This window comes from Temnothorax longispinosus, chromosome 6 (assembly GCF_030848805.1).
Source record: "Temnothorax longispinosus isolate EJ_2023e chromosome 6, Tlon_JGU_v1, whole genome shotgun sequence".
NCBI lineage: Eukaryota > Metazoa > Arthropoda > Insecta > Hymenoptera > Formicidae > Temnothorax > Temnothorax longispinosus.
Window position 1 is genome coordinate 6,469,889 of NC_092363.1, and position 27,991 is coordinate 6,497,879.

The 27,991-nt window shown below is 40.3% G+C and overlaps 3 protein-coding genes across 4 annotated transcripts; all 3 read right to left on the reverse strand.

Moving 5' to 3' along the window:
• Positions 1-1,110: 1,110 nt before the first annotated feature.
• Positions 1,111-15,031, reverse strand: LOC139814153 (glucose dehydrogenase [FAD, quinone]). 2 transcript variants are annotated; one of them, XM_071780223.1, is made up of 9 exons: positions 14,920-15,031; positions 10,231-10,400; positions 7,035-7,278; positions 6,444-6,702; positions 6,048-6,308; positions 5,199-5,429; positions 2,790-3,117; positions 2,054-2,322; positions 1,111-1,981 (listed from the first exon to the last, which is right to left on the reverse strand). In XM_071780223.1, exons 2-9 carry the CDS (start codon positions 10,398-10,400, stop codon positions 1,938-1,940), a joined length of 1,806 nt encoding a protein of 601 aa, XP_071636324.1. In that variant the 5' UTR covers positions 14,920-15,031; the 3' UTR covers positions 1,111-1,937. The 2 variants fall into 2 exon arrangements, with proteins under 2 accessions (XP_071636324.1, XP_071636325.1); XM_071780224.1 differs by lacking the exon at positions 14,920-15,031 and adding an exon at positions 10,503-10,524.
• On the reverse strand, positions 14,905-20,752 carry LOC139814151 (uncharacterized). The gene is made up of 14 exons (XM_071780221.1): positions 20,486-20,752; positions 20,263-20,397; positions 19,954-20,046; positions 19,708-19,872; positions 19,308-19,439; positions 19,069-19,229; positions 18,507-18,623; positions 18,371-18,423; positions 18,117-18,291; positions 17,448-17,841; positions 16,961-17,172; positions 16,748-16,862; positions 16,131-16,435; positions 14,905-16,039 (listed from the first exon to the last, which is right to left on the reverse strand). The coding sequence occupies exons 1-14, from the start codon at positions 20,562-20,564 to the stop codon at positions 15,977-15,979; spliced, it is 2,199 nt and encodes a 732-aa protein (XP_071636322.1). The 5' UTR covers positions 20,565-20,752; the 3' UTR covers positions 14,905-15,976.
• A 904-nt stretch (positions 20,753-21,656) lies between these two features.
• Positions 21,657-27,927, reverse strand: LOC139814157 (endoglucanase E-4). Its single transcript, XM_071780228.1, has 7 exons — positions 27,429-27,927; positions 26,677-26,913; positions 24,023-24,260; positions 23,666-23,944; positions 23,008-23,348; positions 22,531-22,780; positions 21,657-22,229 (listed from the first exon to the last, which is right to left on the reverse strand). The coding sequence occupies exons 2-7, from the start codon at positions 26,707-26,709 to the stop codon at positions 21,916-21,918; spliced, it is 1,455 nt and encodes a 484-aa protein (XP_071636329.1). The 5' UTR covers positions 26,710-26,913; positions 27,429-27,927; the 3' UTR covers positions 21,657-21,915.
• Between the last annotated feature and the right edge of the window lie 64 nt (positions 27,928-27,991).

The following is a 27,991-nucleotide window of genomic DNA, read 5'->3' on the forward strand; positions in this document are numbered from 1 at the left end:
TTTTTATTGATATAATCCAACAATGTATGAGTACCACTGCGTGTTTTTGATATTACAATTTCTGGGACAATTTCTTTACGCTGAAAACCTCTAAATGGTTTTCAGGTAAGTAGCTACTGAGCATTGACCGTAAGGGTTTTCTGACCTATTGTTAGAAGCCTTTTGTGTGTGATTCGTTTTTGACGAAGAAAACTATTTTCGACAGGTACGACCTGCGCGCGCTCTCATTATCAGTGTTGAATGGTATCCCATAGTGCCCCAAATGCACATAATATAGAACGGTGAAACGTAATAAAAAAAAATAAATGATACATGATTATCTATAGTAAAATGTCAAGAGATGCTAGAAAGTTACACTTAATTTTTAGCACGTGCATATATTTTACTACAAAAACAATATTAAAACATTTCTAAACGGTTAAAAAGTTATTTACGCATCACGAAAACCATTTATGTCACGTGCGTCTCGAGACTACAGACTTTGATGACTACCACCTAGATACGAAGTATGGGCAACGAAATAACCGTCACATGATACTTATAGTTGAATCAACCTAAACATTCTGGATTACCCTAAACAGTCAATGATACATGGTACCCCGTGGCTCACGGTGTTTCGGTCTCCCCTATATGTATATAGACCAGGCCTGGTCAACTTCGACCTTCGGATTCCGGAGCTACGATATTTCTCCTTTTCCATTTGTGGAGAACGAAAAAAAGGTTTCTCCGCTAAATAAAGTTGAGCGGGCACAATTCATTTCATTCAGCGGATGATTTATTTTGTATATAGGTAAAAAAGCCCTTTTTCCCATTCTTTGTAAACGAAAAGGGCGAAGTGTCGTAGCTTCGGAGCTCGAAGTTGACCATACCTGACATAGACAATATATAAATATATAATAGAATGATCGTACACCGATAATTATTGTCGATTAATTCGTGCTGGTGATTATCATTCTCATTAAATTGGCCACTTGATAGGAGCAATGAGTTTAGTTAGTTAACGATATAGCGATTGACTCTTGACATTTTCAAATCTAAAACGAGGAAAATGTAGGAATTATTATTTGAATTGTTATTTGTTAAAGAGGAAAGGATATTTCAAATTGATGATACATTTCAAAAGAGATATGAGGTATCCACGAAAATATGTTTTATTTTTGTACATTATTACGAGTGATTCGTAGAATACACTGCGGCAATGTACTATTTACAGTACAACGAAGTTTCTTACTCTATTTACTCTCGGTGGAAATGCAGAGGAAGATCGCAATCGGACGATTTGCTCATTAAAAATTCCGCGCTTAATAGACCCGTTTGGTTTGGGTGATACAATCTTCGGAAAATTACTACGAAACGAACTTAAACATACATACGATACATCATCAAATGAGTCTAAAGTAAATTCCAAATTGTCATGTAACTAGGAAAAAGTGTAACATGATTTCTTTTTTTAGTAAAATTATAAAGATTTTGCTAAAGAATTATCGTCCTCGATGGATCAGATAAATTACATAACTTATTCAAACAAATATACGCTTTTAAATAGTATAATAATAATAATACATCAAATAATATCTCTTAATTAAGCTAATTAATTAATAATAAAAAATTTTATAAAATTGTCAGGAGGATACAAACTTGTGTTATGTAAAATTTATATTTCTCATCTACGGTGGGAAATTCGAAGCAATACAATCCGCAAGAGAAGTGGAATACACGCGTGCGCGCGCGCGTATTCCACTTGATTTTTACATTACTTATCTAAGAATAATTTTATATATTTTTTCGATTCCTTATATAAACATTCTACGTTTTCCAAACTTCTTTACTTTTTCTTTTCATTTCTCTCAGTTAGTTATCTGTGTGGGAAACACAATGTCCTTAGCGAAATATTGATAGGACGGTGTAATCGGATCGTTTGATTAAACAATTTTGGGTCAACCGATCCAGGTCTTCTTGATAAAATCTGCCGCTCTTTCACCTGTAACAACACACGTGTACACATACAGATATAAAAAGACAAAATGGAAAGAAAAAAAAAAGATTTACATACCGATCATGATTGCCGGTGCATTCGTGTTGCCAGACGTCACCTTCGGCATGATGCTCGTGTCGGCCACTCTTACACCACGCACCCCTCTAACTCGCAATTGATTGTCAATCACGGCCAGTGGATCGTCTGGCGGTCCCATTTTGCAGGATCCCGCCTGATGATTCTCGGGCGCTGTGTCATGACGAACCGCGCACTCCCAGTAAGCGTCGCAACCGAACTTGAGGTGCTCGCAGTTCTTTACGGGAATTCGGTCCAGCTCGAAACCGTACCTGAAAAGGATTTCCACGATATCAGCGTAAGAACAAATCAAGATTTTTAAGTCATCTTTGTTTATAATAAAAATAATCAACCATGTTAAAAGAAGAAACATTTTATTTATTTGAGTAAAGCTCGCTTCACACGACCTATTATTCGCGTCAGAATATTTATATTTTTTTTATATTTTTAGGTTGCCGAAAAACATTTGCGAAGAATTAAAATACACAGATATATAAAATGTATATTAAAATATACACATACGTCAAGATGCACCGCATGTAAAATTATAAACAGAATTTTATCCTAAAATTTAATGCAAGTAAGTAATAAATTGTTCAAAATGGAATTAAATAAGACATTCAGAAAATATAGAAATAATAGCAAAAAAAAGATATATTTGCTACTTTCTATCTTATTTTTTTTAATGATATAATTTCTGCGTTCATTACAGGAAAGCCGTCGAGGAAAGTTCGTATACCTTTTGAGCGCCTGGGTCTCCGATAATCGGATGCTAAACTTAACAGCCTCTACGAGAGCGGCCACATCGTCAGGATGAGTCAGGTATTTAGGGTAGATCAGCGGTTTCGAGAGAGGATCGTTGTTTCGCAAGCGCAGATAACCGCGACTCTTCGGATGCAGGATAGTCGGGATGACGTAGATGCTGCGGTTCGTACCCTTCTTTTCGCCCACCATACCAGTCTCCGCGCAATCGGCCAGGAAACCGCCAAAGATTAGCTGCACGTCGGGATGATCCTCCCTCGGATCCGCATACTTAGTGTTTATCATTGCCGTCACCTCGGATATTCCTGGATCAACGCAACGCTAAGTATATCCTGTCTCATCTCGTATCCAAAAATTTAGTGATATTGTTAATTTACTATATGTATGATTGTAAATAATTTTATGATGTGATATGTGTAACGATCACAATGTGATCGTCAAGAATTCCACATCATTGAAAGGAATATTTTTGCAGTCGAATATTCAATTTACAACAATAACTGATGCGTCAAGCAATCTGTTGTATTTTTTAGAAATTTATTAATTTAAATTTGATTAATAAATGAAAAAAATTCAGTCATTGATCTGATCCAATCAACTTCGCTTTCAAGCGAAATTCGAAACACCAGTATTTCAAACCGACCAAAATGCAATGGACGTTTCTGCAACACCCTTATAATTCATTCTGACCGCGTTCGTTACTCTTATGTAATTTAATCGAACCGCATCGCATAACTGATTCGCGCGGCCGATGTCAAGAGAAGCGATTTTGCGAGCTGCATTTTAGCGAGAGCACTGTGGCCCATTACAACGTCTCGCCACGCCAGCGGCGACGTTTCGTGCAGGGAGAAGAGAGAGAGACGCGAGTCTCAGACGTGAAGGAGTTCAGCCCCGGAGGTGACGCTCGTTAAAAACCAGCACGGCTCGGGGCTACCGGTCGTGCCGGATACCTTAAAAAGCGCTCTGGGTTATGATCGAGTTAGTCTCGTGAAAGGGATACAGCACACGAAGACCGGAGTACGTATCTACATAAATTCCCGAGCAATTTACTCGGACGAATTCCCGACGCGAAGCTACGTGCTCGCTTTATTTTTCCAACAGTTGCCCTGCTGCTTTCGATTAATAAGGATCGGAATAAGGTACGCGAGCGGAGTGCGAGGTTGATGCCGCCTGATCGGCATCTGTAATTGAGCGCGAAAATTAATTAGACGATCGTACAGATCGTACGAAATAACGATCCCGAACAAACTTTCTCGCGCATAACTTCTTTTGTTCTTTCATATATACATATATAAAGTTCTTTTTAACCACATTTTTACTAACACGCGATATAATTTAGCTTATAATGTAAATGGAAATGCAAATGTAATTTGTAGAAAGGTCAATGACGGGGTTGTTCAGCGTGAATGAGTTGTTAATATTAATCTATGAGAAGATGAATGTAAATATTAGACTGCTGCTGCATCAATCATGATAGTCTCATAAATTATCGCACTTAAATAAATATTATTGCAATAAGATTATTAGCTGTTGACATGTCTAACAGTTGTGTCGGGTAATTGTTTTCACGTCGCTAAAATAATTTTTAATGTTACTAAATATTTCTATACGCGTTTTATTCTTTCATCATAATGTTTCTCAGTCCCTTGTCCCTTCTTCGGATCATAGAACAACGCGTGGGAAATAATATTCGTGACATCGATAATGTATAGAGAGTGTGCGAAACAACGAGGAATAGAACAGGGATCGCCGGATAATTCGCATTGACAAATCGTAAAAGGAGAGTAGGCACGAGTGCCGCGCGCGAAGCGACGACTCGACCGGCTTTAAGTTGGCCCGCAATTCGGACGACGGTAAATAGATCTGTCGGCCCGGATAAGTCACGTAATCGCGGGGTCGACAGAACCCAGGAACGTGACCATTGTGCAATAATACACTTTCACTGCTCGCGCACGAAACCCGCAAATTAACGCTCCGAGATGCAACATCCTTCGACATGGTAAACAGGAAGGAGAAACGGGCCGGTACTTTAACACGACCGCGCTGCCCCGATCAATGAAATTGCAATTTCCCCCTAGAGCGGGAGTCTCGATCTCAAGTCTCGATCCTTCCAATGTAATAACGAGTCAATGATAGTTTTATACTTGTTGACTAAAAATACTGACAGGATACGAAGCTAACAATCTTTTCGCGATTTGACGTTTTCTCCACCAAACCTTAACTGTCTTTTAAGAAGTTAAATAATTCTTCTTCTTGAAAATATTGTAAGCAAATCAATTTTAGATACATACTTCTTTACCTCTCTCTCTCTCTCTCTCTCTCTCTCCCTCGTTTCATTTTTACATTGAAAAATTTTCAAGTAAACGTTTAGAACAGTCTATCTCACCTGTGCCAGACATCAGCCCGTCCCTGAAGAGCAAGTACTCCATGGCGGTCGCCCAATTGAGAGGAGTGGTATCGGTATCGTTGATGGTGAAGATCAGCGAGTAGGCGACATGATTGTGAAGATTTTTGCCGACACCCGGGAGATCACGGACAACTGGCACACCCACCGCATTGAGCTCCTCGCGAGGTCCTATGCCACTGTTTAAGAGGATTTGCGGCGAGTTAACGGCACCTAAACACACAATTTCATTGCGGAGATCTGTGCGCACGATAGGTAACGCTAAGTATATGATAAATCGTACAGGTCTTGCCACTGGATAATATTGTGGACATTAAAAGATAACGTATTTATTTAATTAAATCTATGAAATCAATTTATAAAGATTTAAAAATGGAAAAATCATTTCTTCATCTACCGTAAGTTTTTGAATTTCTGAAGATAAGGAATTTATCGGCGTGTATTTATCTTCTATCGCTTTAACGTTACTGAAGCTTAGTACCCCAAGGACATCGCAAAACGCGCAATCCGTATTGTTCGGGAGAAATCGATTACTACCCCTCGAGAGAATTTGTGGAAGGATGAGTAATTAAGACTGACTCTGTGTGTGCGTGTGTGTGTGGAGAGCGTGTGGTGTTTCTAAACAAAGATTTCTATATGTACGACATCCTCTCGACATGAATAGAAATGTATAGTTGCTCCTCTTCAGCTTCCCTACGCGGACGAAGATAAGACAGAACCCAGAATGTGTTCGAGCGCTCCACGAGAAGTCCACAGAGATTTGCCTGACTTGCGCCCGGTTTAAATTACACACGAAGCCGACGAAGCGTTCGTTATCTCAATTGGAATTACCTCCGCTCACGACCACCTCTTTCGCCACCGACACGTGTTTCATCATTCCGTCATGAAGGAACTCGACGCCGACCGCCCTGTTATCCTTGTCGAATAGGATCCTCGTCGCCGTCGAGTTCAGCATTATGTGGAGATTCGGCCGATTCCGGGCGGGACGTAGGAAGGCGCGCGCCGTAGAGAGCCGCGAGCCATTTCTGGACGTGGTCTGCGCTATGGCGAAGCCGGTGTGGGTCCGTCCATTCAGATCAACCGTGTCGTATCCTGATACAGATAGAAGCAAGGTTGGGAAAGAGTGAGACAAAAGCAATCCAAGTCTCGGATCTCTTGGTTAATCCTGATAGACGTAGGAGTAAAGGTCATCTGGTCGCTCGATGAGCCTCGCTCGACTACACATACCCAGTTCCTTGCCGGCCTCCAGCAGAGCGAAGCTCAACGGCGGGTGATAAGGAAACTGCATGACCGTGAGCGGCCCACCGACCCCGTGATAACCGTAATCCATGCTGTTCACTTGCTGATTATCCTCGCTCCGTATAAAATATGGAAGGACGTCGCGATAGGACCATCCGACGTTGCCCAGCCTGGCCCAGTCGTCGTAATCCTTGCGCGATCCTCTCATATACGTCATCCCATTCATGACGCTCGTACCGCCGAGGACCTGCGGATTCAAGTTTTACATTATCTAGTTTCATACTGCAGCTTCGTATGGATACCTCACAAACAAGTATCAAAACTCGCTAATTTTAAATTAAAACTAGTGAATTTATTTTAAGACCTTACTGATTAGATTATAAAATTCATTAATTTTTTATGTTTCCTATAATTACATGAAATACTTAAGGTTTTTAAAAATAAAAACATTGAATTGTCAACTTTAAATCGTGATATAATTTAAGTGGAGAGTTTAATTGGTACTAATTAGAAGAATTAACACCAGCAGTTTCTCCCTCTCCCTCTCTCTTTTTTTCTTTCATACTTAATTCTACATACCTTTCCTCTAGGCCAGTAACATTTTCTGTGCTCCTTGTTCAAGCAAGCTTCATCCTCGCTCTCGGTGGTGTATTGCCAATCGATCTCACTGCCGATGAAATTGAAGAAGAACGAGGGTATCTGGGTGCCCGTCGGCTCGTCTAATCCAGCTTCCAACAGCAATACGGAAAATCTCGGCTCTTCCGACAATCTGGCCGCGACAGTCGCACCAGCGCTACCGCCTCCGATCACTACGAAGTCGTACCTGAAGAAGAAGAAAAAGAAGGGTGACATCGCGTTTATTCGAAAATAATTAAAGAAATGTCCAATGTCTCGTTTGGTTTTCCATCGTACACGTACATCGCGTACATCAGTTTTTGCGTTTAATCATTGCGCTGGATCATCGACCTTGCGATGAATGAAGAGCGACGAAGTGGCTGAGAACGTTTAGCGTATGCGAATTTTTTTCTCAACCAGAATTCGGTACTTACCTCACATTAATCTGGAAGACACGACATTTCGAAAGCAAGAATGTCGTGTTGGCGCGGAAGATTGCTCGGTTTCCGACGATTTACGACGTACGCTCGTTTACGAAAGGCACGTTAATTAGCGGAGTCGTGTTATTAAGCGATCTTCTTACCGTCTTACGAATTAGAAACCGGGTTACAGGGACAGCGAAGAGAGATTATTACGAAGGGAGAAATGAAAATTTAAATTCAACTGTTAAATTAAATTATTTGCTCTCTCACATTAAGTCTCCTTCTCCATTTTTAATTGAGCAATTACATCAATGATTTATCAGTGCATAATTAATAATTTAATAAGCCACGTTCTGACGTTTTTAATTAATCTATTAAATTCAATTCTTAATTCGCCTAGTAAGCTAATGATTGTTACATCATGGACGTTGGCAAATTCGATCGATTTTGCGTCCCACCAGGCCCCTCCGTATTGGGTGCACCCTTTCCCTTCTAGCTACGCCTGACTATAATATCGGCATCGGGCGAAAGGCGGGTTTCTCAGGAGGTTGCCTGGGACGATCGTAAGTGTCCGTGGTATATGCTCTCAGCTGAATGCCACGGCGTGCCCGTATCCGTATATATACTCTACGGGGGACAATGACATACTTTTACGCGCGGGACTTGCTAGAATGGCGCACACGTGATTTTATAATAGGGTCTCTCCGATGATCCGCTCTTCCCCTCGGAGCTCTGCTTATTCTTGCTAATCGATTTCTCCTTAAAGTCGCTGAGAGGCACGTGCTTTGTAAATGTTGAAGGGTAAAGTTCGTAAAAATGCAATTTAAGGAACAGTTAACATTTTATTGACATTTTCTTTTTTTTTTAGTAAGAGTAGCGATTAGTAAAAAGACACTTTATTTTAAAGCTGACGCTTTTTGATCGTTAACGAATGAATATCATATACATTTCTTGCGAAAGATATGAATCTTTTATGTCTTATTTTAATTCATTTTGATTAATGTCTCCTTTAGCATGCGAATAATGAATGTATCATGAGACACGTGTGTGATGCAAAGCGCAATACGCCTTACATCAGTTTGTCTTATATGTAGCAACTACGTTGCTATCAAAATCCAATATTAGAAAATCACCAATGAACAAGAATGCATATAGATAAACAATGTTTCTCATACGTATATGTAAATTCACTGGAATATATATGCCAAATGACTCAGGTTTGTCTAATTGCCGGCGGCGTATATAAGACAGGTCGAAACACACTATCAAACCTGTTTCCATCTTCGTCAAACGGGTTTCCGTATGACACGTAATAAACTTCACGGCACACCGGCACTCCGTTCTTTTTCTTTTTCTCCCTTTCTTGTTGACGGTCGCGGTTTCACAGATCATTTTGCGTCCTTCGCGCGTGATAGGACGGAACGTGATAGAATAAAACGACGAAGTATCGTTTAACAAAAAGTTTCTTTTTTAAGCTTGTTACATTCGAATATTAAACCATGCAATCAAGGCATAAAGGGTAGCATTTTGAAGATTTTAATACGGAGAGAAGACTCTGCGGAACGCCGTGTGCGCGTTCAAGGACCAAATAAATAAATTAAATAAACTTGAAAATTAAATAAATTGAAATAAATTTTATCAGGCGCGTTTCAAAATATAATTTTATTTTTACATTTATACTTTTCAGCGCGTTTTCTTCATAGCTTCTTCCCCTCTCTAAGAGCTTCCCCGCAATTCTTTCGCGCGTCGGTGCGTGCAGCGCAAGTGCGCGTCGATGAAGCGACCAGATGTGACGCAACGGAAGAGATGCATCGGAACAATAGCCCGCGGTATTACGTACGCGCGTACACTTACGATCTCGCGGATAGAGGCGGTGCATGGATGCTCGTGTTTTCTTTCCGCGACAACGAAAGAGAGAAATGAGAGGCGCACACCGGCAATAAGACGATATCCCTGCGGTATTACGTGAGTAACGTGTGTCTCGCGACACAATCGCACACCGTATTTAGGATTCGTCGCGGAACGCTTCCCGCGGATGCACGATGCTCTCTTCTCCTTCGCGGAAGAAATCTCTCCCGTCGATAAGTGGGCCCGGGAGATCTCACACGCACGAGCGAGAGAAAAAGCGCGACGCGTGTTATTACAACCAGCGCGCGCGCACAATGCGACGTAACCGGTCGCGCGAAGATAAGGAAACCGGGATGTTGGGCTCGTCCTCGCGACCGTATCTCGCGACCTCGGTCAAACGATCAAGCAATGATTAGACGAAAACAAGGAAACCGCTTTGGCGAGTTCCCTATAAGCTCGCGTGTTCCCGTTATCCAGGCTGATCACTGATAATTAAGATAGTCGGACAAGTTGACGATCCAGCGGACAGTCGTGACTCAGGTCATGAGATTTATGAACGTTTTCAACATTTACGAACTCCCGAGAGATAGATACCGTTCCTAATCTCCGACGAGTTCTTTTTATTTTCCTTCATCGATGTCGTTGATATCGTTAATGCGCCTACTGATTGTCGCACAAATGATCGATAAACACGTCATTTATTTCTCGTACATCTACACGCGGATAACAACTCCCGGCGAATTGATTGCCGTTATCGCGCAATCGACGAAAGACTCGAAAGAAATCGGCGTTAAAGGCGGAGTCGATCAGATCCTTCTCCGTTTACCCGTGACCCACATATTCGAATTTAACGATCACCTCGTTCACAACGGTCTTTGTATGAAATTTACCTCGTATTGACACTGCTCGGTGGTGCAGGTCGGTTGCACGGGTCCTCGAGGTCGCATTGGCTACGCAGGAAGACTTCGAGCAGCCCCATGAAGAGCATGAAGGACGAGCCGCCGCATGTCGAGGCCAAAGTGGGTCCTGCGGACGTGATTAATGGACAATTGCAGCTCATCTGGAACAGAAACGTTTCCGTTGTTTTTCACCGTGTGAGTAATAACTCGGCGCAAATCGCGCGACTCTATTGCGCCGCAACACCGAGAGCCGAGAGGCTCACCTCAAGACACAACGATTTACTTTGACGGATCTAATCGAAATCGAGCGTTCTCGTATAAAACGTTCTTTTATACGAACAATAAATAACGTATATATCGACAGGGAAAGGTCTTTGTCAAATCGTCGCGTGTCGATTCCAAGGAGAACGTATTTTATTTGAGAACGCCTCTGCAAGCTGCACAATTAACTGACCGCAGAGATGCGCGATCATTTAATTTACGCGTATTACTGTGATTACGTAAATTACGCGATAATCATTACGTCTTCTTATACCGCAAAGATAACGGTAATTGTAATCGGTTTTTATTACAATATGATTATGCGGATTAAAAGGATCGTTTCTTGGCGACAAGTCATGACTTTAGCCGCTCTCCCTTTGTTATAGTCTTCAGTGCTCTTTAATTGCTCGCTTGAGAGGCAAAGCGTGCGATCTGCGAAAGTAATATTTTCATTCGGCAAAGGAGCCGAGGCATCTAAACAATATCCCTTAAACCGGTCATGCATCGGTGCAACGGCTCCGCCGAGAGCGCGTTTATCTTCGATCCGGTGCATCGCCGGCGGACCATGAAGCGGAGCTCCAAGCTCCGTGGAGAACAAAAGCCCGAAACGAGAGTGAGAGTGCGCATACCGACGTCGCCGTTATCGTCGTCGTCGTCGTAACGAACGTGTAACAGCCCCGTAATAGAGTGTCCAACCGTAAATTCATTCAGCTCTGCCGACGATCGCGAGAGGCGGCGCCCTCGCGACCTCACGACGCAGCACGTGCTTTCTATACAATGCAACACGACTGCGTCTCTCGTGCGGCGGTATGCACACCAGCTTGTAAGTATGCATGCGCGAGTGTAGCGGTGAAACTTTTTTTTTTACACCGCGTGTTTCCTCTTCCGACATTTCTCACAGTCGGATACATAATCGCGCGAGGCGTAACGCGCCGAATGTCTAATACCGCGAGCCCGCGAGTGAAGCGGAACGATTGTACACGTAGGAATGCATTCATGCGACGCTCCAAATTTCGGCTTGACGGCGGGGATAAGAGATATGCAGGAAAAAAAGGTCTATGAGAGTAATACGCCGCACATTGGCTCTTCATTGACAAGGGAAAGGTCTAGATACCAAGGTCGATGGTATCTAGATCTGTAATTGGCTTTATTATATTTCAAAGATACGCGAATTATATATTTTCCGATTCCTAGATAGATAAGAATTCCCTGCAGGAATTTTTTAACTAATTAAGGAGAAAGGTAAAGCTGGACTTTTCGCGTTGACAGATCAATTCTTATATATATGCGTCGAAAAATCTATTGTAGGTGGATTTTTAACGAGCGACGGATCTTGAGACACGGTCCTTATCAACGAAACTAGATCCGACGTGTTGTATCGCACGGATGTACGTGACACAACACGATGAGGAGGTAAGGAAACAGAAGGAGAAGCTGTAAAATAGCACTGACTTTCGTAATCGACGGCGAGACAGTGCGCGGTTCTCGGTCAGTGAACGTAACGGTGTTGAGGCTTTGCGAAGGAGCGTACACGCTCGAGAGACGTACAGCGTACAGCGTACAGCTGTAGGCGAATTCGGGCTCCTGCGATTACGTGCTAAAGTATCATAATGTACCTCCGCACTGGCGGAATGTAATAAAGCTCGATTAAACTGGGGAACGAGGAAGCTCGTCTTATTTGTATATTCTATCAAAGATAATTGTAATAATAATAATAATCGTTCAGTGAAATCCGGATATTGAAAATGTCGGAAATGCTGATGACTTATGCAGATCATGCTATATAATAATTAATAATATTCCTGAACCGCATTTGTATAAAATATTTACTTGAACGAAGCGTAATTAATTTTATAACACTTTAAATTTCAGTGGAATGTTGACATAAATGATAAAATAAGATATGTCAACTTTAGCGATATATTATTATATTATTTACTTGGCTATATTTATACCACTTTCAAAACGGAACGGTTGACATACCTGTTTAATTATAATTAGACACCTGTTATTTATTTTACACACTCGACGTTAATGCTCTTCCTGATTAATCCACCGTCCAAGCCCGCTGGATATCTTTTGCTCGAAATGGAAAATCTCGATAAAGGAGGTAATTTTCGATCGTTTAGAGTGATGGAAGTATGAGTGGAAATATTTTGCGCAACTCTTTTCGCCGTGCGTACGTGCGTGCATGCGGGCGTGCGTACGAGCATCAACGGACCATTGAGAAATTGCCCGCTCGTAATCCCAGCAATCCCGAAGAACGCGCCTCGCTTCCCATTTTACGCAAATTATCGCAATACTTGGATGTGTACAATAACGAAACGAGACCTTTCTCTCTGTCTCTCTCTCTCTCTTTTTCTTTCTTCTCAGAGATTTCTCATCGCGCTTCGTTTATTACCGATGATATCTGTAATTGACCTCTGAATATTTTTTCTGACCTATCTTCAAGGTTTTTAAACATTCTTATCTCTAAGAATTTAAAAAATAGAAAAATAGAGGTGGTGAGAAAACAATTATTTATAACGCATTTATAATATTATATTATACTTATGATTTATAAATGGTTTGATCCTTTGTAACCACTTGAGACTGTCTCGCGTGAACGTTGACTGACGTTTCGCATTTTTCTAATTGTCACTCGTGTATTTGTTATCCGACATCCGTTATACGCAACAATCAATCGCGTAACAGTTTACAGTTTGACCGCCGATAATGTTTGTTCGCACAGCACCTGAGAGGGTGTTAATTGGAATTTATGTAACTTAAAAATGCTTAACGTTAACAACGCAATCGCTGCAAAGTATCGTTTTCCGCAAATTACTGTACGCTTCTCGATCTTCGAGCGTGAAAATGTAGATATTACACGCCGCGTTACATATTTCCTGGCGTGATTTTCCATGTCAATTTCATCTGTTTCCCTATGTTCACCATATCATACGTATATCTCGTTCCCATATCTGGTTCATCATATTATACGCATATCTGATGTAGTAATAATTTGATTACGCAATACGTTACGTGCAAGATGATCTCAACGTCCAATTCTTTCGGACAACCTTATTTCCCCATAATTACGGGATATTCGGTAATGACGAATTTCACCATGAATCAATACAATTAAGAATTATTCTCTTCTATGTACGGCCGGATATCTGCCTAATTGCTTTTTAATGAACGTAGGCGTGCAAGGCTGCCAGGTATTGAACAATTATGATTGCGTTCTTTATAATTTTCGTGAACTCCAAGGCTCTTACGATTTCATTAGACCAAATTACCGTTTCCACAGCTCGTTATTAATTTTTTTTTTCATAATCATATACAATCGTGCCTCTGCGCGAAACAACGCGCGGCTCAAAACGAAGAATTATCGCGTTACGCGTTATATCTCTCACGTAATTTAATTGATCTTTACAGGCGCTGATATGTCTCTCAAGGACTTGCAAGTGGATATCATGTCCTGCCGATAGGCTCGAGAGACGAATTATGCATGTTCTACGAGAAGAAGACACCGTGCATGTCGATACGGTGACGATTGTAGCGTTTCAAGGGAAAGGTAGGTCGACCTGACAACGCTTAATGCCAAGGTACACGATTATGCGGATAGCGAATTAATCCTGCATCTATCCCGGTGTTTATTCAATAAGTAATTAATTATATTACACATAGGGACACAATTCCTAATAGTGGCAGAAACGCGTCAATCGTGTGTAATACACATTAGAGACAAGAAGACGCAGCTCAGATATGCCTTTCACTCATATTCTCCCGTCAGATGCAAATATGCGAGCACTTATGTATTTATAAATGCACGTATTTTTATAAGATTATGTACCACGTTTCTTTCTCCGGGTGATAGATGTTTATCGACTCGTTAATCCGCTAACAGAAATTTTCATATTTCTCCGCACACATATCGCGCGGAAATAATTATATAGTCGTCAGGACTTTTAATAAATATTACCTAGTAGAATTTATCTTAACTTGCATAGTATTTCATTTTATACAACTGTAATCATATAAAAACATCAAAATTAATTTATTAATTTAAATAATGATTAATTAAACTAAACTTAACTGACAAAAGCTAGAAACAAACTAAATAATTTAAAATAACTAATTTTTTGTCTCCCTTTTTCCCTTCTTCTCCTTCTCTTTTTCTCTCTTAACAATAACAGTGTTAATAAAAAAATAAATAAAAAATCGATTAAACTTTCGTTAATAATCATTTATGCTTATGTTTCATGAATATGAAAATTGCAGGTCGCATCAACCGTCTCGATTTCACTGTCACGAGTGAAAAGATACAGAGAGATCATCTCCGGTACACAAATCTCGACTCGCCGAAATGACACCGGTTTCAAGGCCTGGCAGTTCTTACCAAGTGCTAGAGTAAAGGTAAAAAGGCAAGGAACTTACCTTTCGAGGATGGTCACCCCGTATCCTTCGAAAGATAATTGCTCGACTAGGGCCGCCGCAGTGCAGCGCGGAAAAGACGCACGAGAGAGTAGCGTAGCTCGCGGTACCGCGATCAACGGCCGACTAGACCGGTACCATTCCCCATCGCCGTGGTAATATTCGACAACTTCCACCACTTTCCTACCTTCTCTCTTCTGCTTCGCACTCGCAGGAGCAGTTTCGGGAATTCACGTGCGACCAGATCGCGTCATAAGGAAATTTCACGGTGCAGATGTACCGGTGGAGAAGCTGGCAGGCACTAATTAAATTATTACGGACTCTCTTCTGAAGATCTCTTAATGACAAAGAAATTCTGCGTAATATACTGTCATTATAAACCGCTGACCGTCGTTCGTTGCAATTAAATTATCACGTCCTAAGAATAGTTGCTTATGACAGAATATACTGTTTCAAATTAAGCAATTATTGAGGCATAAGTATCATGGTAAATTGAATTAGGTAATTGTTTTATTTAATATAATATAATTGTCAATACGGCACATATTACCCGAAGGGAATTTCAAGTTAAATATGCAGAAACATCGGAAAAGAATATAAAGTTAAGAAAAATATATTTAGTTAACTCGTCTAATACGATTTAAACGCGAAGAGAAACGATATTCGAGTGAGGGATAAATTCATTTCCCGCGGACACACAGACCAACACCGTTCTCGAAAGTGCGCGAAATGCCGCAATTTCTCACTGCCATTGTATATTTACTCTACCCCCAGGCTAACAACCGCGGAAGCGATTTACAAACGAACAATTTCGTGTCTAAAATCACGCCATGGGAAGGAAAAGGAAAGGCGACGACAAGGAGGTAATAAAAACCCATAAATTTTGCACTCGATTAGAAACGGTATCGTTTCCCATCACGATCCCGTCATTTTCGATGCCGCCGATGTTGTCATAGCTCTCGTGACTGCAGAGGAATGTTCGTCGTACACACCGCGCTCAGCCGCTTGCTTCTCATATTATTGTTACGGGTGTAATGAGGCGATGCCTCGTAGGAGAACGTTACTGTACGTTCGCTCGGCCGCCGGGTAATTGGCCGAAAGGAAACGTGATCGGAGTATCGCGCTGAAACCGAAATTCGGAACCGGTTTCACAAGTCATCCAGAACAAGATGAAGACGTTGAGACGTCGTTCGCGCGAGTTCGTTTGCGCATACCTGATTTCCTTTCCGACGTTCGACGAAACGTTCGGAGATTTGCCTCGAAGAAGATCCACCGTGTTCGCGACTCGATTTGCCAACGTCGTAAACGGATATCGTGTCATAAGGGTAATTTGCAAGACCGTGGAGTTTCTCGTCCCGCGCGCTGTAATCACTTTGCCCCGTTGAAGCAGGTGGACTGAGTGTCGCAAGATTTTTATTGCGCCCGTCTACATATCGCGTTTCAGAAACTCGGCTCCTCTTCTCGCCCGTAATTTGGCTTCGCGTGGACGTTTCTACGTCGGCCAACGTATTATTTTTACCTGGAAATATCAATAACGCGTTGCACCGAGGCTAGAGATTGTAATCGCACGTATATGATTAAATCTGTGTCTTTTTTTGCTACATTACAGACATTTTTTTGTATTATATCATATCGTACAATCGCTCAATTAAATTATTCTCATTTTTGTTTCCTTGCGTTTGTTATTACTGTATTTTTTGCTACATTGCAGAGCTTCGAAATTTTTTTTGTATTATATCATATCGTACAATCGCTATTAAATTAGTCTCATTTCCGTCGTCTTGCATTACTTTTATGCGAACTAACGTGACGTTATCAGAATCATTCTTACAAGAATCACCCGTTGCGAGATCAGCGATGCTTGATTTGGATCCTTGCTCGCTTGATTGCGGCTCGTTTCGTTCCAGATAATCGTGCATCATATACCACGGTTGCCACTCGTAGTTCTGCATGGTTCGAATATAATGGAATAAACAATTACCGTACCAATTCTATTCACTGAAGGTACAAACCAAACATTTGAAATCCTTCGAAGCGTACTCACGTCATAATAATTGTCTAGTTCTTTGTCGCGAATACTCGGCGGAGCAGTATTTGTCTTTTCTATCGCTGGAAAACTCGCACGATCGTCGGATGAGTCATTAGAATTATTCTTCTCGATGTTTTCTATCTCGACAATCGTCGAACCATTTGTATAATTAGCAATCTTATCGTCTGCAATTGTCGAGGTACTATCCATCCTCGTATCTCCAATATCTAAAACAGTAACATTTATACACAGGATTAAAGAAGAAATATATAAGCCGTGTTATTTAAATAATTTAAATAAATTTGGATTAAAGAAAACTGAGTGACTTGATTATACCGCGAGTATGAAATATTTAAAAAATTACTTTAAATTGTGCATCACGAATTTATCCTTAAAGAGTTTTATGGTACACCGAGTATTTCAGCCCAAGCTTTTTCGAGGTTTTTCTTAAGTTCCTGCCATACGTCATTCGTTGATCAGAGTATAATTCCAGCTAACATACCTGTAGGTGTTGTTTCTGTTAAAGATATTAAAGCTGCCTCATTAAAAAGGTGGTCGAGCGCGTCATTGAAGAATGGTAAAAATTGTCCTCGTCTCCTCGCATCTTCGACGAGGATCACCGGCTCGTACGGCGGCAATAAAATCTTGTACGGTTCTTGTGGCGCTTGGTACCTCCATCCGTTTTCGTCCTTCACTTCTAATGAACGATACGGATCGTTCTTTATCCAGATTGGATAACCTTGCCCAAGAAAGTTAATGTGTTCCAACATCACGGGAAGGGGCAACGTGTCGTCGGTCGCTATGTAGATCTTCGTCGCTTCTAATCTCTCCATGTCACGCGACATGGTTGGCTTGGTATTCTCATCAGTGGGCAAAATTGCCGGAAAAGTTGAGCTCTTAGACGAATCAGAGAATTCAGGAGTGATATAGGGCGGTATTGATAGTCGGATCTTATATCTAAGATCATCTTAAGTCTGGTCAAAAGCAGTCTTAAGCAGACTCCGTCCAGCAAATCAAATGACCGTATTAGCAATTTAAGACATTACTTAAAGACGGTCTTGAAATAAAATCCGACTATGAATACCGGCCATAGAGAATGGATTTCGATGTCTGAGTAGCTGATTCCGAAAACAATGTCTATTAACAATAATAAAAGAATGTCTATTAATACCTGGAAAACTGTGCCTTCCTCGATCGTCGAGGGTTTATCGTAATTCAGTCGAGATTGAGGATGAGGCAACGTTGAATATGGTTCGTTTGTTGATGATTCCAAAGATTCTATGATTAAATTTGATTTCGTTGTTGCGCTTTGCTGAGGAGTCAGCGAGATTTCTATCTTATACTTTCTGTGTAAAAAGAATAATCTTAATAATCATGTTCTTAAAATATTAATTTATTAGTATTAATGAAAAATCCTCAATTTACGTAGGAGTTGTGTGACGTATATTTTCTTTCAACGTTGAAGTCCCTAAAGTCGGCTGAAATCATAAACGAGTCTTTAAATTTCGAAACTTGAAATTCTCTGTAATCTTCAACTCGCCCACATAAGAAAATCCTCCACCTTTTTTCCTGTGATTGGATAATTCGTCTGCGTGTTCGTTCTTCTCTCCAGTTCCTGTCGAATCAGCTCTCTCTCGGTTTGCACTAAGGTTCTTCTGGCTGGAGGTTGCTCGGCGATCTACATTTGTTTCTGTCAGAGTCTCCTTAAGTAGTCTATATTTTTAGTGAACTCGCGAGTTTATTTTATCGGAAAAATTATCGTCGAAACACAAGAGAAAAATAAGTTAACACATTCACCGCCGCGTCAGTGACCGACATTGAACTTTCCGTTTACGCTGCCGGTCAGTCACCGGTGACCGTCACGAGGTGACAGTCAAATAAATATCATATTTTTGTTCAACTTAATATTAGAAATTAAATATTTTATTGTTTTTTTTTTTTAACCATTTAATCGACATGAATGGAAAATCGCCAACTAAAATACGCTTGGCGGTGAATGTGTTAATTTGATCATATAATATCCTTTGCAAATTCTTTTCGCAAAATTAATTTGCTCCTTAGAATTAATAGCGAATCTCGCGCGTCTTACAACGATTCTTTGAGTTAAAAAAAAAACAAGATACCTCACTGTTCGTGTTGCGTTTGGCAGACGAGACTGAAGATGCGCGGCACGATCGCTCGATGGTGCAGTTAAAACCCTTACACGAATCTACAATTCGCACTACGCATTTTTGCCCTGGCGGACAGATCCAACCGTAGCAATACTTGCTGATTAGCTCGTCTTCTATGGAATGAAGAAATTATATTGAGTCACTATTTTCGCAAATGCGTGAATAATTTTATTATTTTATTACGAACGGACCGAGGGTGAGCGTGCAATCAGGTGTGTGCGTACACCACGAATCGAGACAATTGTTTTCTGGTCTTCGCAAGAAACACTCATATTCCGAGGCGCAGTTCAAACCTTTGCATGTGTCGAACCAAGTTTGCACGTCTGCAAGCAATTTGTCTTCGTTACGTGCAAATTTAACAATTTTGTGACATGTGTGAACTTAGAGATCGGGTATTTTTCAATGTTTTTATTAATTTAAAATTATTACTAGATAATAATTAATATTAATATTTAATAATTAATATCTTAAATATATATTTTATAATAATATTTAAATAGTTTTGAATGTGCGTAAAAACCTGTGTGAGAAAATACGTGAAAAGATTGAGTGAGAATTAATTAAATTAATTATCTTTTTGCTTGATGTGACCTTCCGCATTTTCGCAACTTCTGATAAGTTTGCAGGGTGGATTAACGCAATACGTTTCTCGCAAAATGCAACTTTTTCCCGACGGACACTCAGAGCCGGCGCAGGAAGCTGCACCCTCGTGATACTCTTTCTCCGATACGCAACGCGCTAATTGTTGCTTGCACTCTGAGAAAGTTTTAAAAATGTATTATCTGCATTTCTAAAAAAAATATAGGTATAATTATTTTGTTAATAGGTGTTAATTACTCCCATCCCAATGACATCCTCGCACTTTAACGATACATATGTGTCCCTTGCTGCAACGAACGGTGTCGCATGTTTGTGGTCCCTTCAACGATTCTAAAAATAAGTAAACCTTCATCCAAGCATCTCTCTTTCTCTATACTTGTACAAATATATTATTGCATACAAATATAATGAATGCAAAATATTTTAAATTAATTAAAAAGGATATGGAAATGTTCAAAAGAAGAGGATATTGAAGTGGAAAGTAGACAAATTTCCATCTGACAGAAAACGAAGCTGATCTATCGACACATTCTCCTCGAACTTTACCTTTTCTCGACTTAGAGCAATACAACATGCCGGGGCAGGGTGGATCCTTGCACCAAAACCGTCGTTTCACGCATTGGCTACCGTTCTCACAACGTAGATAGGCGCATCCTTTCGAATAATCACTTCCCGATTCTCCTGTCGCAAGTTATCGTAATTTTTCGAAGAAAGAAAGCAAAGTGTATAAAGGTCCATGGAATTTTGCTTAAATTTGGATTAAACTTACCGTTCGCGAAAAGTTGTTCGGAAAGCAAGAAGAAAAGAAGGCACGTTAAGTTGCAGATAAAAATGTATTCGCGTCGCATGGCGACAGCGCTGATAGCACTCGCTTATTTCAATTGCACCTGTGCACCTGTGCCGATACAGCTATAGACGTAATAGCGTGTAATGTAAGCGCAATTGTAACGAGAGCCACCGCATGGAAAAGAGTATTGTCAATACAGCAGTTGTCGCTAACGTTACGCCTCGTTGAACGCTATTGGCACGTCGTACGGATCACAAAGGAGAAATATTATACGTAAAACATGTACGTTCAATAAGTCTTACTTTATTCTCGCATATTTCGTTTTTGAAAAACCCCGGCACTTACAGAGCGTAAATTCTTGGTGTGATCTTTGCAAAATTATCGATGTTTTCACTTCGCGCCGGAAACTTGTATCCTCGATGACACGTTAATACGATCTATTAAAGAGACAACTGTACACAGTCTGGTCACGTAACAAAACACATTGTGCTTTATTGCAAGCAATATTTCGCATAATTATCAGACTTGATGACGAGAAATAATAACGATTTAATGATTCAATCTTATAAAATATTTCTAGAGAACGGAATATAAAAATAGTAGTAACGGTATTTTGTCAGCGATCAATTGTTATAAGAATTCTACGAAGAACATTGTGCTTAATGCGCAAATATCTATCATAGAGAGATAATATGTATTGTCCATTATTGTCACTTTTGTCTAAAAGCTATTTCACTATTTGTTTTTGTTTATGTACATGCGATCGATATTGTACTATGTGACTCAGCTCGCGCACGTATATAAGTAGGTTTACGATCGATGACAATCTATAGGCATTTTTTTGCCATAATGTTACAATTTTGTCAAGCTCATCTAAATCGTTATAGTCATCATCGGACTGCAAATAAATTGAATTCTTATCATTTTTTAACAAAACGCTTTATTTACAAGCGGACATTGTCTTGATACGTTCGCATGTTAACTTTTAGTTTCTGCCTCGAGGCAATCAATCTACATTTAATTAAATACCATTAACATAGATAAAATATTTTCTATGTAAATTTAATTTTAAAAAAGTTACATTAAAACAATCTTAAGATTAATGACGTAAAATCTCAGGTATATATCCATTATTTCAAGATACTATATCACGCTTGGTTTTATTGCTTTACTGCAGCATATCAACAATTATAGACAGAGAGAGAGAATTTACTATATATATATAATATATATACTTGTATATATAATTAGATTTCTAACGCAACATAAAATTAACGTTACAAGTCTTGTAAAATTAAATCAATACGTAATTCTTTATATTAAAAAGTTCTTTCGTATTTCACCACAAAGAACCAGCGAGAATCTCATTTTCACATGGAAATTCGTCTATATGCTTCGATTAAAACTACGAATTAGTTTCCTTTCGACGATCTTCTACTCGTATCCGTACTCTTTAATTGTAGTTGCAGTAGCCCGGCGAGCACGCTGGTAAAACCAGCGTTGTAATCCAACGTGACCTCCGTATAGGCGTACTCCTCGCGACAATCTTTAAACGAGTCCACCTCGTCCGGTCCGGAGACTAGAGCACCGTAGAGAATCTGTGGATTCGGTGCGTTCTTGCTGAATTCCTGCCATCCGCAGGATGCCGGTCTATTGGGGCAAGAAGACGCGGCATGGTGCGGCTGTTTCGGCGAATTTTTACCGTACCCGACCACGTAACTCCTCCCTGGAAAATGCACAGATTCAATAATGAGCAAAGATAAAAGAGAAAAGATAAATATTCATTTACAATTAATGAAAAACGGTAAAAATTCGGTATAATGTGTATGTATTGATTAACTGCCAGATTTTTATTTAATGGTGTAAAAATGTTTAATGCTTAATCAATGATATAATGATTAATGACGAATTAATGATATAAAAATAAAAATAGAGAAATAGAAGTTCCACGAATAGTGGGTTGCGGTAACTAAAGTGAATTAATTAGAGTTTCGTCTCTCTCTGAATATTTTTAACTAAGGTCTTACCCGCTCCACCAAGCATATAGTCAATTTGTCCTCTGGCGAATTGGCGGTATTCCTGCGAGTCGTTGATTTCCGGAGAATCCGCCGCTACCAGGCAGACGAAGGCCACGTTAGCGGCGTGAGAAAGAGTACCGGACTTATCGATGAACAGAAGGCCCTTCGGGGTGCGTTTCTGTTGCCGCACCGAGAAGTCGCAGAACGCGCGGGTGGCATTCTGGTACTCGGATTGTCCCGTCAATTCAGCCAGCAACACCTACGAAAAGCAAAAAGAGATGATGTATGTAGCCGAAAATATCAGAAGATATATCACTGCTTAGCAAACTATCCACAACCTTCCTTTTATGATCAAGAAACTTCGCTATTTATTTTCAACGTCGAATTCGCCGAAAAACGGAAGCTCTTTCTCAACAAATAAATTACGTTAGCAAGATCAATGTGTCAGTAGAATAGAAAATATAATATATAAATGGGAAGTCTCACCTGGATACCGGCGACTTTTTTGTTGTAGAAGAATGCGTTCGGTCGTTCCTTGAGATGGAAGTGCTGATAGTGATGCACCGCGTCGTCGAAGTACTTCGTGTCTCCGGTCGCCTTGAACAGCCAAATCGCAGCCCAGGCCAGCTCGTCGCCGTAATCCGTGCTCTCGTAATATCGCTCGGCGCCGCGTATCGCCTCGTGATAAAGACCGCGATAAACGTCCGCGAATTTGTACAGATCCTTCGCGTGCTCGAGACACTTGGCGCTGTACTCGGGATCGACACTGCTGAAGACGATGCTCGAGGCCGCGAGAGCGGCAGCCGTTTCGCCGGCGAGATCCGAACCTACGATCGATCAATGGCAAATAGAACATATTAGACGGATGCAAATATATAACGAATATAATAAACGTGAAATAAAGAAGTTAAATAAAGAAATAAATAAAAAAAGTGAAAAAATAAATGAAGAAATAAAGAATAAGTTCAAAGAAAATGAAACTGGTAGAAAAATGGCACTGATATTTTACTGGTATAAATAGATAGTCATAATGTATAATACATAATATAAATTAAACTAAACGCGTTTACATTTAATAATGTATTTTTTCGTTTCTACTTATTTTTCGGAACGTTATTTGAAAAGAGAGATGTATTGACATTACCAGGATGCTCCGCATCAATCTTGTAGGTCGGTCTAGTGGTGTTCAGCTCCTCGGGTCTCCCCCAAAACATATGATCGATGGGAAAATCGCCTACTTGCCCATACAGCACGTTCTCGCTTACATGACACTTGATAAAGTAATCGGTAGACCATTTGATAGCTCTACGAACTTCGTCGAGTTGACCGGCGGCGTCATAAGCCTCCGGCCAGTTGACCGCTCCCCAGGCTAAAAGCGTCGTCGTGAAAGCCATCGTGAAGCCGAATTTAACGAAGTCACCAGCTGGTAGAATAAGAATAAATAATTAATTTTGCAAATTATCCAATTAAATAGCGATCTAAAACGCAACTGATTTATTACCATCGTAATAGCCTCCGGTTAGATCCTCGCCATTCGAGCCGCGGTCGTGCAACGCGGAATCGCCTCGCCACGAAATTCTGTTGTTCTTCGGCAGCTTACCAGAACGCTGCGCTTCGTAAAACAATAACGAGAGCTCCAAGACTTGAGCGTAATCATTTCCGTTCTCGAGTGCGGTCGCGTTTTCCGCCGAGACAGCGTTTATCTCGCACGACGTCGCAATCAATATTGCCGGCAGAATCTGTCGATAAATCGCACATTAACAAGGCGTTTAATATCATTGTCGCACGGCCAAACGTTTACGAAGAGCGCGCGTAATGATTACCAGTGCACGTGTACTAGACGAACGAGCGCAATATAGGACAATGTCGTGTAGAGTCTTAAATTTTGCATGTAGACTACAGTCTCATAACATAATCTGCGTGTACGGTAATCTGCGCAATCAAGGGGTTTACGCTCCGGGGAAAGTAAGGTCGGCTTCTCGTTTTATCGAGGAGTCGAAGGAAGCGAACGAAATTTTGAACAATTTTCAACATGACATCATATATTTCCAATTCGACAATTATGCCGATCGACAATCAGATTTTCATTTCGAATAATTTCGAATTGCCTAACGCGACTAAAAAAATAATGATGGAATAATTCGCGATGGCTACGCAATTAAAAATTGAGGAATGCTGATATTTTTTAATACTTTGTCTTCTCCCGAGTTTGAAGGATTCAATTCTGCGATAACAATCGTTTTAATAGACAATCGAATCATAATAATTTCAAGTCACTTTATTTCTTAAGTGAGTAAAAATAATAACACAGAAAAAAGCGATTATAGCAAATCTAATCGTAAAACATGGATAACTAACATTTGTTAAGGCGAAAGCTATATTTTTTGCAGCGAGAGATATAGATTAGCAATAGTAGCAAAACCTCTTTTATTAAAGTTTTGCTACCGTTGCTAAATTATAGCTCTCGCTGCAAAAAATGTTAGTTATCCATATTTTACGACTAGATTTGCTATAGTAGCTAATTCTTGTTTTCCGTGAATCAGAAAAATTCACATCGACAACAAAGTAAATGCAGAAATTGAGAAATAATATGTACAAACGCTTATCTTTCTTCTCGTTCATAAATTCGAAGGATTTGACTTTGGGGGAAGAAAGAGATGCTATTTTTTGCGAAGTAGAATATATCTTGTGTGCGTATTACAGTCATATGTGTGTCTTGTTAAAAAATTACGACGGCACAGGAGGATACGTATACACCTTTGTTCTTCGCTTATGATGTACCGTCGATGCGACGATACCGCGCGAATCGCTACGATAAATCCGCAGGACCACGTACAAGCTACGTGACGAACTTAAACGCAATTCATTTGCGAGCTTCCTTCATTCACGAGGCTTCATTAGGAATTAAGTTCTCGCATTCTCGTACAGCTGCGTCTACCGTGATTAAAGCAGAATGCATTTTGTTTGCGCAATAAAAACGCTGTCTGTCGCCATGATGATGGCGATAATCTAATCAGAACGCGTCTTTATATAAATCATTTAATTTAAAAGAAGCGTTATTCCGGAAATATAAAGATTGATTTTCAAAATAAAAAAAAGATTCCACTTTAATCACTAAGATTAATTTCTATCTCTTTTGAAGGCTAAAGATTTTGGAGCAGCGTGATTAATTGATCCACACGCGCGTGTAATCGTTATAGTTTCAGCAAATTATTCGGCGCCGTTTAGATTTAGAATATATATTTCTATAATACGCCGCGAAACGTGAGTGAATTCGAGAAACCGGTATGTTTAAGAAGGAAGGAAGAAGCGTGCTTGGAGCCGCGTTTGATCCCGCTTCCTCGTCGTCAAAGCGTTCTCCAGGTTTCCGAGAAGTCCTCGGTCGTCGTCCGTGTAATTCCTGTATGACAAACGCCAATAGCTTCGGCAAATATCGGCCTTATTGTAAACTCGCGAATTCCTACGCGCGTGAGAACTTCTCTCGCGAAACGTTTTTGAAACAGTCCAAAATGAGAGGAGACGTCTCGTTGTCTCGATCTCGTCAAGTTTGTCACGCAAATTATTAGGAATTTGGACGAAGATAGTGATTAAACCTTTAAAGTGCTCATATTCGACAGAAATTATAAGCTGATGGATTTTTAGTCTTGTTTTATTATTTATATCTAAACGATTACGCAAGTTTATGTGTAAGTCTAGAATACGAGGAGATTTTCTGATATGGAATTTTGACAGATAAAAGAAAAGCTGATTAGAGAATGTTCAAAGATCGTTAAAATTTAATAATAAATCGCAAAAGCAAACTAAAAAATGTTCTGCTATAATTTTCATCGATGCCAAAGACCAACGATGTTGAAAAGCTTGATGATAGCAATCCGTTGAAGATAATCGAATAAAATTGTCACATTTAAATGTGCAAAGCTGATTCCAATAAAATCTCCATGTTAAGACAGAAATGATAAATAGCGACATTTAGGATCATTCAAAGATCTCTTAATCGCTCGCGATTTTTTTATCTCCTTGTTTACGAGATATTATTATTTTGTCGCGATTTTTTGCGGCATTCCGTCGCGTTCGCATGAGATAACGCGACTTAATGCAGATATGCAACAGGTAATCGCGAGTGACCATCAAGAACCACCGGCCGGGAAAACTCACCGTGACGCACGTGACGAAGAGGTCGAGCTTCATTCTGCCGTCGCGATGCTGTCGTCCCGGAAGCGCGAACGCGACGCGACAAGGCGAAGGTGCGCGCCGGTCACGTCGATTCAGAAACCCTGTGCGTGTCCGTTACACCGCGACGTCGACGCGAATCGGCATAGCACACCTTGGCACACGAAAGCGTCGCGCCCTGCTTCGCGAAACGCGCCAAGTATCGTCCGTTTCTCTCCAAAGCTGAAAACGGATTCTAGTATAAAATTCAAGAACAAATATAAGAGATTTCCGCCAAGAGATAAAATTCGCCGTTCAGAATAAACAACTAATGAAAAAGAATATGGTAAATGTGTTTTGTAATATGTCCCGCGATGCTAGATTGATCACTCTTTTAAAATCTCGTGGAACGTGGACGTGGATTCTTTTCTATCTATTTATGTTTGATAACATAAGTAATAAAAATCACGTACATGAATAAAATATTAGTCGAATGAATAAAATACATATTTTTGTGTAGAAAGTGCAAAAGAGATATGCGTAAAAGAAAACGAATTTACAAACTCAATCCTAATTACAATAAATCTAGATCATGATCAGAAACTGGAACCGGCATGATTCAATGCCGCACAAGCACGTTTTCTATAAATATATATATAAATGCGAATTGATATCTACAAAAACTTTCTTCGAGAAACGTGTCAACTGTAAAATGCATATCCCGTGTTGTCAAAATTAATGTCGAAATTCGAACTCACCGCAGTTTCTCCGGTTCTAGTTAGCGCCGCCGGCTTAAATCTCACCGATTGTCTCGCATCGTGATCTCGTGGAAGACTCGCGGAAGACCGAGAGTAAACGACGATCGCGGAGACCGTCTTGTTCCTCGCGTTACTTCTTATAAGAGGCCAAACGTCGCCTCTTCTACCATCGGCATTTGTATACCCAGGCACTGACAGAATGTGCACAGGTTGCGTGCTCAAGTCTTCTCTCGTTCTACCGTCACTTCGATCGCTCGCACCTCTCGTCTGGCTATCTCACTCTCCCACTCCCCTACGTTTTGTCCACCACGCCGATCTCCTTCTGTCGATTGTATTTAAATGCGAATCACGCCGCTATCTCTACAATACGTGTGAGAGGTTCGGTCGAAGCGATTCGTGAAGAAACGTGAAAAACGCCGAATCTCTTCGACATGATTTTGACAGAAGAAATGATGCCGAAGTGGAAAAATCTGCTATAGAGCTGATATGCAATTTTTACATTACATACGTGTATTGCTAATTTTTAAAATATACATCTTCGACTTTGAACATCGCGTTTAGAA

Coding starts and splice junctions, on each gene's coding strand:
- LOC139814153 (XM_071780223.1), bottom strand. CDS start 10,400: ATGAGCTGCAATTGTCCATTAATCACGTCCGCAGGACCCACTTTGGCC. Junction 5,430..6,047: donor AGAGGTGGTCGTGAGCGGAG/GTAATTCCAATT, acceptor TTGTGTGTTTAG/GTGCCGTTAACTCGCCGCAA. Junction 1,982..2,053: donor TGCACCGGCAATCATGATCG/GTATGTAAATCT, acceptor GTGTTGTTACAG/GTGAAAGAGCGGCAGATTTT.
- LOC139814151 (XM_071780221.1), bottom strand. CDS start 20,564: ATGCGACGCGAATACATTTTTATCTGCAACTTAACGTGCCTTCTTTTC. Junction 17,842..18,116: donor AGGAAGGCACAGTTTTCCAG/GTATTAATAGAC, acceptor GATTCGTCTAAG/AGCTCAACTTTTCCGGCAAT. Junction 17,173..17,447: donor AACAGAAACAACACCTACAG/GTATGTTAGCTG, acceptor TTACTGTTTTAG/ATATTGGAGATACGAGGATG.
- LOC139814157 (XM_071780228.1), bottom strand. CDS start 26,709: ATGAAGCTCGACCTCTTCGTCACGTGCGTCACG. Junction 24,261..26,676: donor TCTTCGTCACGTGCGTCACG/GTGAGTTTTCCC, acceptor ATTTATCGACAG/ATTCTGCCGGCAATATTGAT. Junction 22,230..22,530: donor CTATATGCTTGGTGGAGCGG/GTAAGACCTTAG, acceptor TGCATTTTCCAG/GGAGGAGTTACGTGGTCGGG.